At 43.2% G+C, this 17,394-nt stretch overlaps 1 protein-coding gene across 1 annotated transcript in view; it reads right to left on the reverse strand.

Moving 5' to 3' along the window:
* The window catches only part of LOC124270382 (exosome RNA helicase MTR4-like), a 45,622-nt gene extending 34,119 nt beyond the window's left edge, over positions 1 to 11,503 (reverse strand). Inside the window, 1 exon segment of the mRNA XM_046705421.1 lies at positions 11,320 to 11,503. Within this exon segment, the coding sequence (XP_046561377.1) occupies positions 11,320 to 11,441 (122 nt within the window). The 5' untranslated portion in view covers positions 11,442 to 11,503.
* Between the last annotated feature and the right edge of the window lie 5,891 nt (positions 11,504 to 17,394).

Genomic DNA, 17,394 nt, shown 5'->3' on the forward strand with positions numbered 1-17,394 from the left:
AGTGAGAGTGAGTGAGTGAGTGAGGTGAAATTGGGTTTAACGTCGTGCTTGAGCATATTTCGCTCATATGACGATGTGCATGCGTGTGTATGTGTATGTGCGGCTGCTTGTACTAGCCCAGACTTAAGCTGGTTTTATAGAGCTAGCCCACTGAGATACCATGCCGCAGTGAAGCATGAATACCCCACTCAGACACATTATACTTGTTGTACCCATTAATGCCGAGCGCCAGGCAGGAACCATCAAGTACCATATTTTAACGTCTTTTGGTATAACCCGGCCGGGGATCGAACCTGCGACCTTCCGCTCTCGAACAGACAACAAGTACCACACCAGTGAGTGAGTGAGTGAGTGAGTATAAGTGAGTGAGTGAGTGAGTGAGTGAGTGAGTGAGTGAGTGAGTGAGTGAGTGAGTGAGTGAGTGAGTGAGTGAGTGAGTGAGTGAGCATGGTTTTACGCTGCTTTTAGCAATATTCCAGCAATATCACAGCGGAGGGATAAACACACTGTACCCATGTGGGAAATCGAACCTGGGCCTCGGCATGATGAGCGGACGCTTTAACCACTTGGCTACCCCACCGCCCCAAACAGTGTATGTGATTAAGTTCAATGATAAATTTAGCTAAACCTGTAGAGGTTTCCAATTCTTTGAAGAGAATCGTCCTTGGGGTACATATATGCATTTTCTGAGGCTGAAAATGTCATGTGACAGTTGTATCAATGTTTTAATAAAAATATTGTACAATAAATAAAAATCTTTTTTATCTATTATATGGCCCCCACCACGTGGAGTTACCTCCCTGCTACGCATGCGCAGCCAACCAGGTAAGCACCTAGGCCCGTATCATCATTCCTTCTGCTGAATAAATCAGTGAACAGAATTGCGGGGAGGTGGGCGGCCCTACCCGAAGGACGATTCTCTTCAAAGAATTGGAAACCTCTACAGGTTTAGCTATCATTTCAGAGATCGTCCTTGGGGTACATATATGCATTAACTCAGACTCCCAAAGACCGGAGGCTAGGGAGGAGGGAATTCTGTCAAAGTACACATATAGTGATTGTTAGGAAGAATGTGACAGACGCCACAACACTCACCTGTCACGTGTCCCGAAGCTTCCACGAGAGGCATGATGGGGGGGGTACCAACAGGGAGGAAAGTACTAAGACCCGACCTCACAGGTTAAGCAAAGCAAAGCACACACAGTGCAAAGTAAAAAACCCGCCCACATCATGAATCTATTAAAGAGCACCGTAAGGGGGAAAACCAACTCACAACCGACCATAATCTCATGAGAGAAAATCGAAAGTAGTTAGAGATAAAAGCGGATATATCAATTATACACAATTGAAAGCAGCGTCAACTGTCCAGATAATCAAGATTCACTCGGTCAGGGTTGCAGGACACTGTCCACTGGAGAGAACCGAACGGCCAAAACTCGCACGATCATGAGAATGTGTATCGAGCTGATACTGCCTGATAAAAGTGCTAGGCCTGCTCCAAATAGCGGCAGAGCATATCTCTTCAATGGGCAGTGCCGATGCAAAAGCCTCTGACGTGGCCACTGCCCTGACCGAGTGAGCCTTCAACCCCTCAGGGGGAGGCTTGCCCTTAGCCTGATAAGCAGCACAAATGACCAATACAAGCCAGCGTGATAGGGTCTGTTTGCTGGCAGAACAGATGGGTACCCGTACGGATCCCTTGTGTTCATTTGAGATAGACCTTGAGAGTCTTATGTACATCGAACGGGTGAGTGCTCTTTGCAGAGGTTCCCGATGTGGAAGGTTGGGTAAGAGTAGGAAGTTCGATAGGAGCTGTCACATGGAAAGCGTGATCGATCTTCCGAAGGTAAGTATCCGGGAGGCGAATACTGACACGATCTGGATGGAACACAGTCAGCGCCGGGTCTGCCGACATAGCATGTAAGTCACCGACCCTTCGCCCAGATGTTACCACCACCAGAAATACGGCCTTCCATGTTAACAGCAGAATGGAAATAGCCGATAGACGTGAGAATGTAGGACCGGACAGCTAATCTAGCACAATTGACAAATCCCAAGGTGGGCTGGTTCGCCTGACAGCAGGTCGAACCCGTTCCACGCCAGCTAAAAAGAGCTGCATAAGAGGGTCCTGCCCCAGAAGAGCACCATCGACAGTGGTGTGGAAAGTGGAAATAGCGGTGGAGTAGCCACGAATGGTTGAAGCCGCCAAGCCTTCTTCCAAACGAGCTTGCAAAGACTCCAATACTCTGACTAAATCCGCAGAAAAGGGATCTGCAATCCCCCTATCTGAACACCAGCGCGCATAGCGGGACCACCTATCCTAATATTGAAGTTGAACGTTTGTCGAATCCCACCTCGAAGCCAGATTTGTGTCTGCAACTGCTGCAGGAATATCACGTGCCTCGAGGCTAGACCTGACAGAGGCCAAGCCACCCACTAAATCCTTGGATTGGGGTATGGCGCGCGCCGTTCTGAATGAGAATGTCCGGTTGCAAAGGTAATAGAGCAGGAGGTTGAGCCAGAAACCTGAGAATTACTGGAAACCAGCTCTGTGACGGCCATAGCGGTGACAGTAGCACAAGTAGCCGAGCTGGCTGGGTGGACAGCTGGGAGAGGACCCGGGGAATGAGTGGTAGAGGCGGAAACGCCCACAGCACCTTGCCTGTCCAATCTAGCAGGAAGGCGTCGGAAGCCAACGCCCTCTGGTCCGGTATTTGAGAGCAGAACACGGGTATCTGATTCGTCCCACCGGACACAAACAGATCCACCTGGAACGATCCTTACAACTGGGAGATAACTCCGAATATCTGCCGGTCGAGCATCCACTCGTGCGGGGCCAGGATCCGGCAAAGAAAGCTTCTGCTCGCACGTTCTCCAGCCCTGGGAGATAAGAAGGAAGCACCTGACAGTCACACTGGTCGCACCAGAGGAGAAATTCCCACGTCTCCAGAAGGAGGGCTCGGGACACCGTGCCGCATCGCTTCAGGATGTACGTCATGGCCGTTCGGTTGTCCAACTGAAGACGAACCACCCGGCCCTGAACGTGCTCCCGGAAGCGCTCGAAAACCAACCGCACAGCTCTCAGTTCTAAGATGTTGATGTGATTGTGAAGGTGGGCTTCACCGACAGACTGCTCAGAACACCCCCCCAGCCCATGAGGGACGCATCGGTTTGAACTGTAAGAGCTGGTGTCGGGATTTCCAAAGGGACCCCCTTGGAGAGATCCTCCGAGTGAGCCCACAGACCCGCCAAAGCTTGCTCTATAAGGCACATCCTCAACCGCGCCCGCCACACTACAGAGATAGTTGCCGCCATATGACCCAGTAGATGGAGCCAAGTCCGCGCTGCTGCCTGGGGCTGAGAGAGGAACGAAGACACCACCTCCCGTACTCTGGTGACCCCGGTCGGGCGACAAAGAGACAAGACCCTTGTGAGTTGTGAACCGCGCCCCGAGAAAAACCGAGCCCTGGGTGGGTACCAGGTCGGATTTCTTGAGATTTATGATCCACCCCAGTCGAACTAGAATGTCTATCACCGTGTGGGTAGAATCTAGGCTCGCTGGCTGAGTTAGAGCACTGAGCAACCAGTCGTCTAGGTAAGGGTAACAACACCTTCCTTGCGACCTTGCGAGGGTAGCCGGTACTGACATGAGTTTGGTGAACACCCTGGGGGCAGTGGATATGCCAAAGGGGAACACTGTATATTGGTAATACATCCCGTCGTGCTAATACATCCCGTCTTAAGAGAACCGGAGGTACTGCTTGAACGATGGATGAATTGGCACATGTAGATACGCATCCTTTAGGTTGATCAACGTAAGCCAATCGCCAGGCTGAACAGAGGAGATCAACGAGCAAAGTGTCTCCATCTTGAAGGATGGAACCTCTAGCATGCAATTCAACCCCTTGAGGTTGAGAATGGGACAGAACCCGCTGTCCTTCTTCGGAACGAGGAAGTACGTGGAATAAAATCCCCCCTTTTCCTCGCCTGGTGGTATGCGCTCTATTGCGGGCTTGTCCAGCAAAGCCTGAACTTCGTCTCGCAGTATACCTGCCTTGACCGGACATGACGCCACCGGAGTGAGCGTATGCCGGTGAACTCTGGCGGGCCTCGCTTCCACAGTGGTAGATTGCCCACACTGACGTTGGATAGCACCCAAGTGTTGCTGGTACACTTCTCCCACTCCGGCAGGAATAGACAGAGGCGGCCCCCCACTGGGACGTGTGGTAAGAGGGCATGAGTGGTCCCCTGCAGATAAACTGGCTGGGACGGACCCACAGCGACAGCCTGCAGGTTTAACAGGAGGTCGGGGCAGACCCCCGCGACCGCGAAAAGGCTGCTGGGAGCCAGACGAAGAAGACTGCTCCTTGCCCTTACCTTTGGCGGGACAGCTCCTCCTCCTACCTCTACCCAGCAGCCGAAGCCAGCCGGCAGTCTCGGGCATAGGCTGCGCCCCAGAGGAGGAACCCGCTACGAGGCGAGCCGTGGTTGCTCCAGCAAGGCCTTAGAATCCTTGAAGGAGGTAGCTGCTGCAGCAGCCTCCTTAGTGACCTGTTGTGCCCCCGGAAACAACGTCGCTCCCAGCCGAAATGGAAGGGCCAGCAAGGTCTGCTGTGTTGCTGCCGAATAACGGGATGTAGACAGCCACAGCCTGCGCATCGCCATGACTGAGCACATCACCGTAGACGCGGCAGACCGCAAAGAGTCTCGCGGCAGGTGGGCCTGCACTTCGGATAATTGGTGGAGCAGAACAACATTCGGGGAAACATCCCCAGTGCTCCCTTCCGCCGACCTTTGGATCGAGGTAAGGTACGCCTCTTGGACCACTACCCGCACCTGCTGCATGGCATTCCAGGTAGACTTCCTCGTAAGTCCGGGAGGCCTGCTGCAGGGGGGCACCCACTTGGGCAAACGGTGGAACTAACCGCCTTTGCTTAGCAGCCGGGGCTGCACCTGAGGAAGCCGAGCCTCCCCCATGGGTGACTGAAGTAAACACGCACTCGTCAACCGCCGGCACAAAGAACAGAGAGTCATCCCCCTAGGGGCAAACGCCTCACCCGGCAGGCGGAACTCAGTCGAGTCCGAGCGACATGTCGGCACCGCGGCTTGGGGTATATACTCTGCAATACGTTGCCTAACCTCCCGGAGAGCCGACGAGAAACGGAAAGTACCGTCTGACTCCTCGACCTCCCTAACCTCCATAGACTCGGCACCTGAGCCCGAGTCAGAATTCGGGTCTCCACGTGAAGAGGAGCCAAACCCCGACCCGGTGGGAGGCTGAGCCACAGACGCTGTGGGAAGGGCAGAGCCGAAGGGACTCTCCGCTCCGGCAAATGACACAATACTTGAACCCCAGTCCCGAGACATGGGAGGAAGCCCGGACAGAATAAAAAAATCAAATATTCAAAACCAAGCAGGGTTTTCCACTTGCTTGTCAGTGAACTGTATTTACTAATGTCGGGATTTCGTTGTTAAAATGGACTTGAAACAATTTTAAAGCATTGTAGTTATTCAGGGTTAGAACTTAACTTTTTAAAGCACAAGCAAAAACTGCTTGTGACATTTTAAGCTACAATCCAAATGGAATTTCAAGAAGCAAAAACATAAAAGTAATTCCAAAATCAATAACGTTTAGTTTTAACAACCTTAACTAACGGTAAACACTTGTGAAATAAATGTCTCTCTTTCTTAACTTTCTGTGCTGCAACAGCAACAGGGAAATTCCTTAGAACTGGGCCCCTCAGTTTGGATTGGAGAAAGGGGTCGGCTTATCTACTGGTTACACTTTCGTGAAACTTTTTTCAGAAATAAAGAAAACTACATTACATACCAGTTTGAGTGAACAAACAAGTGAAGGCGACTTTGTCAGTGAAGACAGTAAATTTGCAATTAAACATCACTAGACAAGATTGTTTACCATTTCAGTTCTAATTTGTATTTGCTTTGCATTGTATTGTATGCAGGGATTAAGATTGGTGCCAGTCAAATCGCCCCAGCTACAAAAAGCCCCAGCCAATTTGGTCAAAATGCCCCAGATTTTTGGTCAAATCGCCCCAGGTTTGGTCAAATTGCCCCAGGGGGGTAGTCAAAATGCCCCAATGTATTTAAATTGGTTAACTATATGCCACAAATGCATAGTTTTTGTCAACTTCCATATTATATTCTATATATAATATTATATAGTAATATTTCTGATAGATTTTCTATTAGTAAACTGATAACAGCAAAAGTAATATTCATGTATAGACAACACTATAATACCAATTATTTGCATGTTATCAATGCTTTTGTAAAGAATTACAAGAATAAAATGAAATGTTTGTATAAAATGTTTATTGGTTATAAATGCATAGTTTTTGTCAGCAAGTATGGTATAATACTTATCAAAACAATCTAGAGCTTTTATTAATTAATCTTGTCAAAAGGTGAGGCCATAAATGCATAGGTTTTCTCAACAAGTATGGTATAATGCTTATCACAACAATCTAGAGCTTTTGTTAATTAATCTTGTCAAAAAGTGTGGATAAAAACAGGCTATGAAAACATGTTCACTAATTGACATTCAATGCTGTGTTTAGTTAAAGGAAATGTTGAGGCTCGAGTGTATGAGCATTTCAGGCTATAAAAACATATTCAATAATTGACCATCACCTATCGAGATTCAAAAATGTAATTTTGAACGATTCTAATATCTACAGTCATTTTGACTTAAATTTCGGTAGCAGATTTTGTCTAATCATACATTCTCGTCTCCAACTTGAATGTAGTGATCTTAATGCGCACAAGTATGAAAGATTTATATCTCCAACATCATCTTGCTCTTGTGGCCATAACTATGAAGACTCTGCTCACTATTTCTTTTCATGTACTCTTTACAACAATATACGTCAAATTATGTATTTTTATACTAAAGGATTTGACCTAAAATCAATTTTTGTTTGGAAACCAACGCTGCTCCTCAATAGTAAACAAAGAACTTTTAATTTCAGTGCACTCTTTTATAAATTTAACAGGCAGATTTGATCCAAAATATTTTGTTTATATGACATATACCGTTTAACAATGATTGGCGTTATTTCTCGTTTTGGCAACATTTATATATCATTCACATTGTACATTCATCATGACGAGTTTATTCTTCCTTCCATTGTATCCCAGAGCGGTATTCATATAAGCTTATGCTTGTTTACCAATCCGGTTCCTTTCTTTGGAAATAAATATGTTTAAATAATAAATATTATACCATACTTGTTATGATTACATAATGCCATTTGTTGACCAAAAACTATTTATAGCCAATAAACATATTATACAAACCTTTCATTTTACTCTTGTAATTCTTTACCAAATAATTGGTATTACAGTGTTGGGCCCAGTGTTGTCTATACATACATGAATATTACTTTTGGTCTTATCAGTTTACTAATAGAAAATTTATCAGAAATATCACTATATAATATTATATATAGAATATAATATGGAAGTTGACAAAAACTATGCATTTGTGGCATATAGTTAACCAATTTAAATACATTGGCATTTTGACTACCCCCTTGGGGCAATTTGACCAAACCTGGGGCGATTTGACCAAAAACCTGGGGCATTTTGACCAAATTGGCTGGGGCGTTTTGTAGCTGGGGCGATTTGACTGGCACCCATTAAGATTACCGTGTGTATTTGTCTCCCATACAGAGTCAGAAATAGCAATCAGCTGTGCACATGTCCCCCGTGATTTACCCGTGATTTTCGAGATGAATTCTGATGCAGTGTGTAAACTGTTATTTTATCAAGAAAAACTTATTCTAGCATTGTGTAATTCTAATTGCAGGTTTTGCTCCATCAATGTCAAATATTTATAATCATAACTAATGTTATGTGACAGCACTTCGATGTATTGTTCATGCTGTTACCCCATTCTCAAGTATACCCTTGGTGTGCCAGACTATTTTTAGTTTGACATGAGGTTGTGATGCTTTCGACCAATCATCAAGCTAAAGAAAGTATGAATGTCGCCAAGCTGCTTAATATGCAACACCTGACTGGCTGAAGTAAACCTACGGACTATACTGTATACTGTAAAACGAGAAATTTTCCCGCCTATAAAGATTTGCAACTTTGATACCTCATCCGAATCTGCGACGTGTTATTTTTACGAGAGGCACACATCTATGCAAAAATAACATTGTTCAGCTCAGCTCAGCTCAACAAAGCCGACCAAGGGGATTAAAGCAGATCAAAGAGACTAGATTAAAACAATCTCTAATTAAGCCACCTAATGCTAGAAGTCTCAATGAGATGAACTCAAACTGCCACTACGCCAGAAATCACTTGTCATCTTTGATGTTTTCGCTGCGCAACTTGAGTCATTCCTCAAGTTGTTAAAACAACGTAACTTCCTGGTCAAGTTCGTCCCGGCTGGCTGCACCGGCGAGCTACAATCGATGGACTTGTCAGTGAATGCCGAGTTCAAGACAGCCAGGAAAGCTCAGTTCACGCAGTGGTACGCTGACAGCGTGACAAAGAACTTGAAGGACAAGACTGACAAACATGTTCATTTAAGGATTAGTATAATGAAGCCGATCCATGCTCGATGGGTAGTGTCCAGCTATGACCAAGTGAAGAAAAACAAAGAGACTGTTGTGCATGGCTGGCGAGCATCCGGGCTCCTTGACAAAATGTCTGCAGGCAAGTGACTGAGTGAATTGTTGAGAAGACAGTGTTGATAATGTTCTAATAAAGGATAGTGCTTAGAAACAATATGTTTTAAGTATGCTGCATTGTTTTTAAATATGATATATTATGGTATAATATGGAATAAAGATTTAAAAAAACGCGAAAAATTCGTTGCCGTTTCTGCGTCTTAAAATGTTTGCGAGGTCAGGACAAGCGCAAAATTCGTAAAAATATCCTGCTCACAAAATGTTCTCGTTTTACAGTATTCATATATGCAAAACCGAAAATAGATATAGGTCAAGTAACCTCTTTGGGTATTTGTCAGGAAAAGAGAGAGAATGATGAAACTGGTTTGGTTTAACAAACGGAAGAGTTTATCAACATGATTCACGGTCTTGTTTATATATTGACCAAAGTCACTTTTGATTTGCGATATGTATTTCAGCGTTTGAAATACCTGCCTGCCCGACCTCCCGGGATGGGTTAATTTCAACACGGACTGCCAGATTCTCAAATTCACCTGCCCGACGGTCGGGTTAAAATTTAGACATGTATATGAAGATATTCATCATATTTCAGGATAATAAATCCTTATTAATTCACTCGTACAAATAAATGACAAATTCCAATTCGATGATAAACTACGTCGCTTGTCAAACCTAAATTATTTGCGGGCAGGTAAGTTTTGGTCAGGGCGGGCAAGTTTAACATCTAATCAGCCCTATGGTCTGGCTGAAATTTTTGGGAGTTTCAAACCCTTTGTATATGCGTCCACACATGTTATGCTGGTGCGTGAGTTGACACAATATGATAGGTACATGGTCATTTATAATTATATTGCGTGACAGGACGGGCGTCGATGTTCATGTTTTGAGGGAGATGTAAGCGGGGAATAATGCAATCACGCAGTCTGGATGCAACACCGCGAGATGCTAAAAAAGTTGTCCTTTATTAAAAAATTAAATGCTATTATGAATGTTTAAACGCATTTAGCATCTGTTAATTTCAACCCTTGCAGTTTATTTATTGATAAACATGACTAGTGAATATGTAAGCAAGGACGCAATATTTGTGCGTCCTTTCAAATTATTCGCAAGGCGACGGGAAGATTTGCCTGTCAACTAGAAGTTAATGGATTACGGATCAAAATGAGCTTAAGAAATAGCATTAAAGGTCACATGCAACGTAAAACACAACTTTGCAGATTCTGATACCTTTCGGTATGGACTTACCGAAACAAAGCGTCAAAAATGCAAATTCAACTTATAAAGTTGAAAAGTAACGCGATGAAAAAACGCGGCGAAATTGGAGTTCAAACGTTTCACTAATTTTCCCCAGACTTTTCTGGGGAATACGGGTTTCAACAGCTGGGCTGCGCTCATAGCACGTGCGCAGTGAAATAGGTTCAGCGAAACTTGGAAGCAGGCTGTCTGGTGAATACCGGGGTGAAGGCTTTGGTGTGAGCTATTTTTTCATAATGTTTTGTTGATATCTCTGAAGTAGGCGAAGCTTTTTATATGTTATGACAGTAAATAAACTGTTTATATAATTTCATTTGTCTATTTCACCACACATTCTTCTTACCGAGTCACTTTCCGGTTCGATACTTAAAAGCAATGTCATTATTTAGCGTTGACAGAATTTCTAACTGTGATATAGATATGTCGCTGTCACAGACAAAACTCGATGTCTGTTTTATTGACAGCTGTGTGTCTGCCTGCCTGTCTGTTAATGACAATATTCAATACACAACTGCGATCACTGACCACATGCAATTTGAACTTAACACCAATCAGGCTATACACCATAAACAAAACAAATTGATTTATGGCCCGAGTTCGGTCTCTGTCACATTATGTAATTACACAGACAGGCAGGTGTGAGACTTGAACACATGACATGTTATGATGTCTGTTGATTGCAAAATGTTATACACAAAAAATGAGCATGTATTTACAAAACCCAACATCTCTATATATACACACACAATGAGCCGTGAAGGCAGCATCTGCTAATGAACCAGCCGTTACACTTGAGTGCACACCCACCCGCTCTGACTGGGTTCGGTATCCCGGCTGCTTCGTTTCGAGGGAGGTAAACCCAAGTACAAAATATTGCACTTTTGATTTGCGATTATACGCTTATAATTTTGTTTATTTGTTTTTTCATAATCAGCAATGCATATTATATTTCATGAAGAAGTGATAATTGTGTTTTAATTATGTTTGATTTTTTTGGTTGCATGTGACCTTTAACTTTAGATAAATACCAAAATAAAAGTCATTTCTGTACATGTATATTGTCTGGATTTACACATTGTATTGAACATATTTACTAATAAATAATGTCAACGTATATTTTTCATGAAGAAGACGCGTCTTCCATTTAATATATCTTGCATGTTACCTTGTCCGAAATAAAGCTTGATATGAAAACACCACGAAAATAGGTGACGAGACAGTATTAGAAGAAACAATGTTAACCTATTTGGCACCTTTTTTCGGAGAACAAAAACACAGCTTGACAGAAGGTTTAGATTGTACATACGCAATACCTCCTGTGCTGTTGGAACGTGTATTACACTCAGTAGAGATTATTTACACATTCTTTCGTTTTCGATTCTACCAATTGTGAACCAACAAGTACCTTTTCTCGTCGCTTAAGTTCTCGGCAGAAGAAGCATCTTTTTCCTCGATGTGCTTAGCAGGGTTTGCCTCAGCTTTTTCATCAAAGACATCAAACAAATCGTCTCCAAAGGAATTTGCCATCGTTTATTTTGGTGACAAATTTTACCATGTGGAGAAAACGGAAGTTGGAACGATTTAGTGCTGAACTAATGCGTGATGTTCCTAAAATGCAAAATGCATTATGTTAAGTGAAATCATGTATAGAAAACTGTCATACTGCCCACATTATCTACATACATGTATCATATAGTTCTTATGAGACAATTATTGGAATCGATATACCTCATATTTAAAAATATGATTGAACATCACTTGTACAATAACAATGGCGGACACCGGGGTGCTTGCGTGGATATCTGTGATTGTTGTCACCTGTCTGACACTTTCTAGGGCGAACCAATATGCCAGAGGTGCGTATTTGTAACATGTATTTAAAAACAAATCCGCCAAGCGTTTAATAACTTTTGCATTTAAATTTATTGTTAAATCGGAGCAGTTTCAAATGTGACATGACTGTATGGTAAACGTCATCACTACCATAAAAATATAAGGTGTCATGTCAGACTGATAGCCACGTTTAAAATGTGTATATTATCAGCTGAATTGCACGAGTAATTATGAACTGACTTTTTCTATTTTACATTAAAAAATGTTAATGTTAAAACAAAGTCATTTTCAATATACGTAGGAGGAAAATTCGTGTTTTGTCATTGTTTTGTGGATATACACTGCTGAACTTCACCCCTTTATAGTATCAAGTAATGCAATTACCAGCTTATTGATCAGCCTCAAGTAAAGCAATTATCAGCTTATTGATCAGTTGATTACATGACATTGCTTCAATCGGCAAACAATTTCCTTCCTGGTGATTGCTATTTGTAATCTCTTGAGAACCTTGACATGTTGACACCTATATTCTAAGTATCAATCTATAAATTCTTAACAATATGAAACAAATTATAACTTACCAGCTGTCACAAAAGTAATTCAAAACAATGAATAGAAAAAAGTCACAACTGGTGTGTGTTTTTTTCTGGTGTACATTAATCATTTCATAGAAATATTAAATGGACTTCAGCATTGTGAAATAAGGGATTATGCTGGTGGTAAACTTTACAGTATACACTATTAGTGGAATAGGTAGATAATAAATTGATAAATTAATTAAACCATAAAACACATATACTTTTCCACTGTCTATGATCTAAAGTACTGTTTCTTGAAGAACTGTGGGTATCTTTAAAGAAAACGTTTATATATCTCATGAGCTGTACTGTACTTACTCAACAACTTCCCAAGCAGTTTCGTGAAAATAGCACTTGTGGTCACAAGGTATTCTATGCTGTATCACAGTACAGATCCTTAGAGAGTATGTCATCCTTGTTACATGTGCAGGTGTTTAACATCTTTGCTAGTCCTGTCCAGATTGTTATGGTATGTTGTTAATATGGTTCATGACATTCTTCCTTCGTGTACAGGATGGGGTGATCACTTTGACTGGGTGAACTTACAAGATGGATTGGCAAAAGCTAAGGAACAGTAAGTATTTCATCAAAATGGTGTTACTGGGTTTTTTAAATACAGTTACAAAATACTTTGCATATTGAATATAATGTATCACTATCAGTGTAAGTTACACTTACTGAGAAAGTGTTATCCTAAAGATAACACATTACACATTCAAGTTAGTCTAATAAATAGTGACTATCTGCTGTTATCCCAAATATACTATATATGTGTTATCTTTAGGATAACACTTTCTCAGTAAAGTACAGATTTGAAGAAATAGAAGTGACAAAACCCTTTCCACATTCATAAGAAATCTCTGCCCAAAGCGAGTCAATTGTACAATTGTGACTACTAGTATATCATGAGCAGATATTGGTTTCAGCAGTATTGCAGCTGTATGATGTTGTTAGGGTCTGAACCAGACAATCCAGTCCCATCCAAACCTACAGCTTTCACAAAAACTGGAAGTCAGACACTTGGTGTCATCACTGATGTCTTCAATCCATTGATATTTGTTTATCTCTACTTTCCCTATGTGTGATAGATAACCAGGACTGATTGTTATCTTGTGTTGAAGTTTTGAACCTACTAGGTAGATTAAAGATAAAGCATAAGTTTAGAAGAGACCTGCTTTCTGCCAGTACAATGTATGACCAATATGAAAGAATATTATCTTTAATTTTTTGTAATTACATTGCAGGAACAAACCGTTGATGCTTGTTATTCACAAGTCTTGGTGTGGTGCTTGCAACGGTAGGAATACATTAATCATGTGGAGGATGGTCTTTTCTCATTATTGTGTATTAAGGCTGCTTTGAATACAATTACAGGGGCTTGTAACGCTAAAAACTGCCATCATTCCTGTATAAAAGGGTAATATATATTTTTATATATATAGTACTAAGACCCTGTTAGTGACCGAATATAACTTGATGGCAGTTTGTAGCGTTACAAGCCCCAGTGAATACAATAATGTTGGACTGGGTAACAAGTGGCTTTGGGAGTCATGATTATAATATTAACCCTTTTCAAAATTTGTTATATATCTTGGCCAAGACACACATAAACTTTGCAAGTAAGTCTGTATTTTCAGTTTGGTACATTGTACATAGTTGGAACCTCTTTGGAAGAAGCATTACTTTGTTCTCACTCATACTGATATTTTTTCTTCCTTTCAGCTTTAAAACCCAAATTTGCAGAAACGAAGGACATTTTTTCACTCAGTAAACAGTTTATCATGGTGAACACAGAGGTGAGTCTGTAAAATGAATTATACATATAATCTCATATTTTTATCATGGTAATGTTTGTTGAGTAACCTTCAGTGGGTTATATTAAGACAAACTTCAGCTTATCTCATATGTTGGGACACACAGAAAACACAATCAACTTCAGCCTAAAGTCAAGAAAGATATGTTTTTGACCATCTCCAAACACAGAAAATGAGATCTGAACCGTACAAAAACATTGTTGTGTTTGATGATCTCACGCCTCACTACTCTGAACAGCTTAATTGAATTTTCATGGCCATTTTGCTAAATTTTTACACTTATCTTATCTCACGGTTTGCACCTCTCTCTCTTCCTTCGACATTGAGTGGAATGACTGTAAACTTTTTCCCTTGGCCTCTCTTGTTCACTCGCCCATGTATCTCGTGCCGCTCTCGTTAATGGACAACTTACCACAGTCCATGCGAGGCATGCGAAACACTCCTCAGCTACCCACGTGACTACTGCTCACTCATCATTCTCTTTCTCATCGCGTCCCTGGTTGGACATACTTGTAAACATTGAATACTTCAAGTTCCCTTCCTGATTGTTTTGTCCACTATGGGGAAATCACAAGATAATAGTAAGCGCAACTTTTGCGCTCAATGTAAGAAGACGTTTTCGAGATTGGATCCGCACAGTTCGTGCTTGGACTGTGTAGGGTTATGCGAGGCTGATAATCGATGCAGTATATGTTCCCGGCTGTCAGATGAAGATTTTAAAGCATACCAACGGGTATGTTCATGTCGTTTAGCCGACCGGGTAAGGAATGCTTCCTCTGAATGTAGCCCATCGTCTGCAAAGAAAATTCGCATTCAAAGACCAACTTTAACCCGAAAAGCGGTTACTATCGCCTCCCTCAGGAGTGGAAGATTTCTTGGCCGTTTCGTCTGATTCGTACTTATCTGAAGACTTGAAGAAGTTGCTTGGCTCACATTCGTCTCCTCCGGAGTCTGTGTCCTCTAGAGTGGTGGTGATTGATTGACCGAATCTGCCTGATACTATTACCAACCCTACGGATCTTCGGATGACACTTTCTGCGTCTCGCTCGCCTACTTTATCCTTACAGATGGGGGGAGGAAGGAACAGCCGTGGTAGAGCAGCCGCCCCCCCCCCCTGCGAGTAGATTGAAGTCGGTTGTTATCCCTGCCACGCAGAGTACTTCTCGTCGTTCTAGGACTCCAAAGCGTTTGTCGCACAGTTTATCACGTTCAAGTTCATCTGACCATGCGGAACCGCCTCACTTCAAGCGATCTCATTCGCCTTGGAAGAATGGGAAGAAGAAATGCTGGCTCGTCTGATCGAATTGATCGAGTCATGCTTTGCCGAATGGTTCAGTGTCTCATCACCGAAGTGGTTCGGCACAACGAACTGGTTCACCGCAGTATGATCACCGTATGGACTCACCTCAGGTTGCTGTCCCTCCCATGTCTGAGTACTTTCAAAGAACTAATTCACGGCAGCGATCTGGTTCACCTCAGCCTTCCCGTGCCAGTTTGATAGGACGAATGGGTTCACCAATTCCTCGCCAACCACTTCTTCTAGCTGATCTAGATCACCGCATCAACAACGAACTAGTTCATCTTGCCGAACTGATTCAACTCGCAAACGCCTTTCCAGTTCTGCGAACCGATCTGTTTCACCTAGGTCTATGGAACCAAGTCGCCGAACTGGTTCAGCTAGCCGATCTGGTTCCCTTATGGGATTCACCCATACGTCATCATGTCAGGTCTCCCCATCGTACGGCAGTACCTCGTTCTGATTCTCCTGGTTATCATCATCGTTCCAGTTCATCTGGCAGAGGCACTTCACCACATCTGAGTGGTTCAAGTTTGCGAACTATTGTATCTCAGAATACCTCTTCAGTTCACACTGATTCTCATTACCGAACTAGTTCTTTTGATGCCCCTAGGAATCGGATCCTACATCATACTGGATCGTCTGGTCGAACTGCTTCTCATCCACCCACTACTTCGCCCGAACCGCTCAGAGTGTTATGGGACCCGGTTGCCTCACCATGATGTTTATCATTCACCCTCTTGTTCACCTCATACAGTGGGTACCAGGGTGCGTACTGACTCTAGCAGGTTGATTGGGTCTCGGCCCTCAGTTCATCTTCACTCGCCACCTGCGTCTCCCACGAGACGTCGTTACAGTTCGTTTTATAGACGTTCCCCCCGTCACCGTTTGATTGTTTCTGATTCATTGGTTGCTGCTCCAACTCAGATTTTACTGGAATCTTGGTCTCCATCTGGAGACACTGGATCTGGGCCGGACTTAAATATGATGCTAAGAGCTGTTATGGCAGCGTATCAACAGTTTCAACCTTCTCGTGCTGCTCAATCGTCATCTACTCCTGTCGGGTCTTGTTCGACTGATCATGCAGTGCACGTTCCTGAAGATCCTTCCCCAGCTCATTCCGAGATGTCCACACATGAGGGCAGTGTTGATTTGGTGGATGCTTCGCATGGGCTGGCTTGGATTACGGAGAAACTTCAACTACCACTTAGTAGTAATCCCGACGATCTTCGTGAGACATACACTCTTAAGGGTAGGGATCTCGCATCTTGGACGCTTCCCCCTCGGCCGTGCATTCTTCAAATGGCTGATACCTTGGACCGTGCTTTAAAGTCTTTGAAACGGACAAGAGACGGTCTCTCTTCGCCCAGGTTTAATCCATCGGCTTCGCATGTTCATGGGCTCACCTCCTTTGTTACGTCTCCAGCAGTTGATGAGGATGTTTCTACCCTTTGCGGAAAACGAAACAATTCCACGTTCATGGTGAAGGACAGAGAATAATACCACATGGATACCCGCCATTCGGCGGACCTTACCCTGCATTAGTTGTATTCTTTCAGCGGTTGATGCTGTGGCTGCTTCTGTAGAACATTCCTTCACTGACCAGGACGCCTACATTCGTGGAGCCATGTCTCTCATTTTGGAGCAGTTTCAAACTTTCCTTGACCAACTCTCCCATTTCTTTGGATACACTCTTGCAATACGACGTCGAGGTCCTCTTAACCTCTCTTCCTGGGACGTGAGGTTTGAAGCAGATCTGTTTAAACAACCTTGGTCTACTGATTACGTCTTTGGCGGAGCTATTGGAGACGTACAAGCAAAAGTGGCTCAGGAGGCCCACTATCAAGTGTCAGTGGACCTTCTTCAACTGCAGAAGATGCAGTTGCAAGATTCCTTGAAGCAGCGCCATGCTCCCCGCTTCCTACCCTCCAATCCTAATCTGAGGGAGTGTTTTCGTG

This window comes from Haliotis rubra, unplaced genomic scaffold (genome assembly GCF_003918875.1).
Source record: "Haliotis rubra isolate DU_JTF1 unplaced genomic scaffold, ASM391887v1 Scf102, whole genome shotgun sequence".
In the NCBI taxonomy this organism is placed as follows: Eukaryota; Metazoa; Mollusca; class Gastropoda; order Lepetellida; family Haliotidae; genus Haliotis; species Haliotis rubra.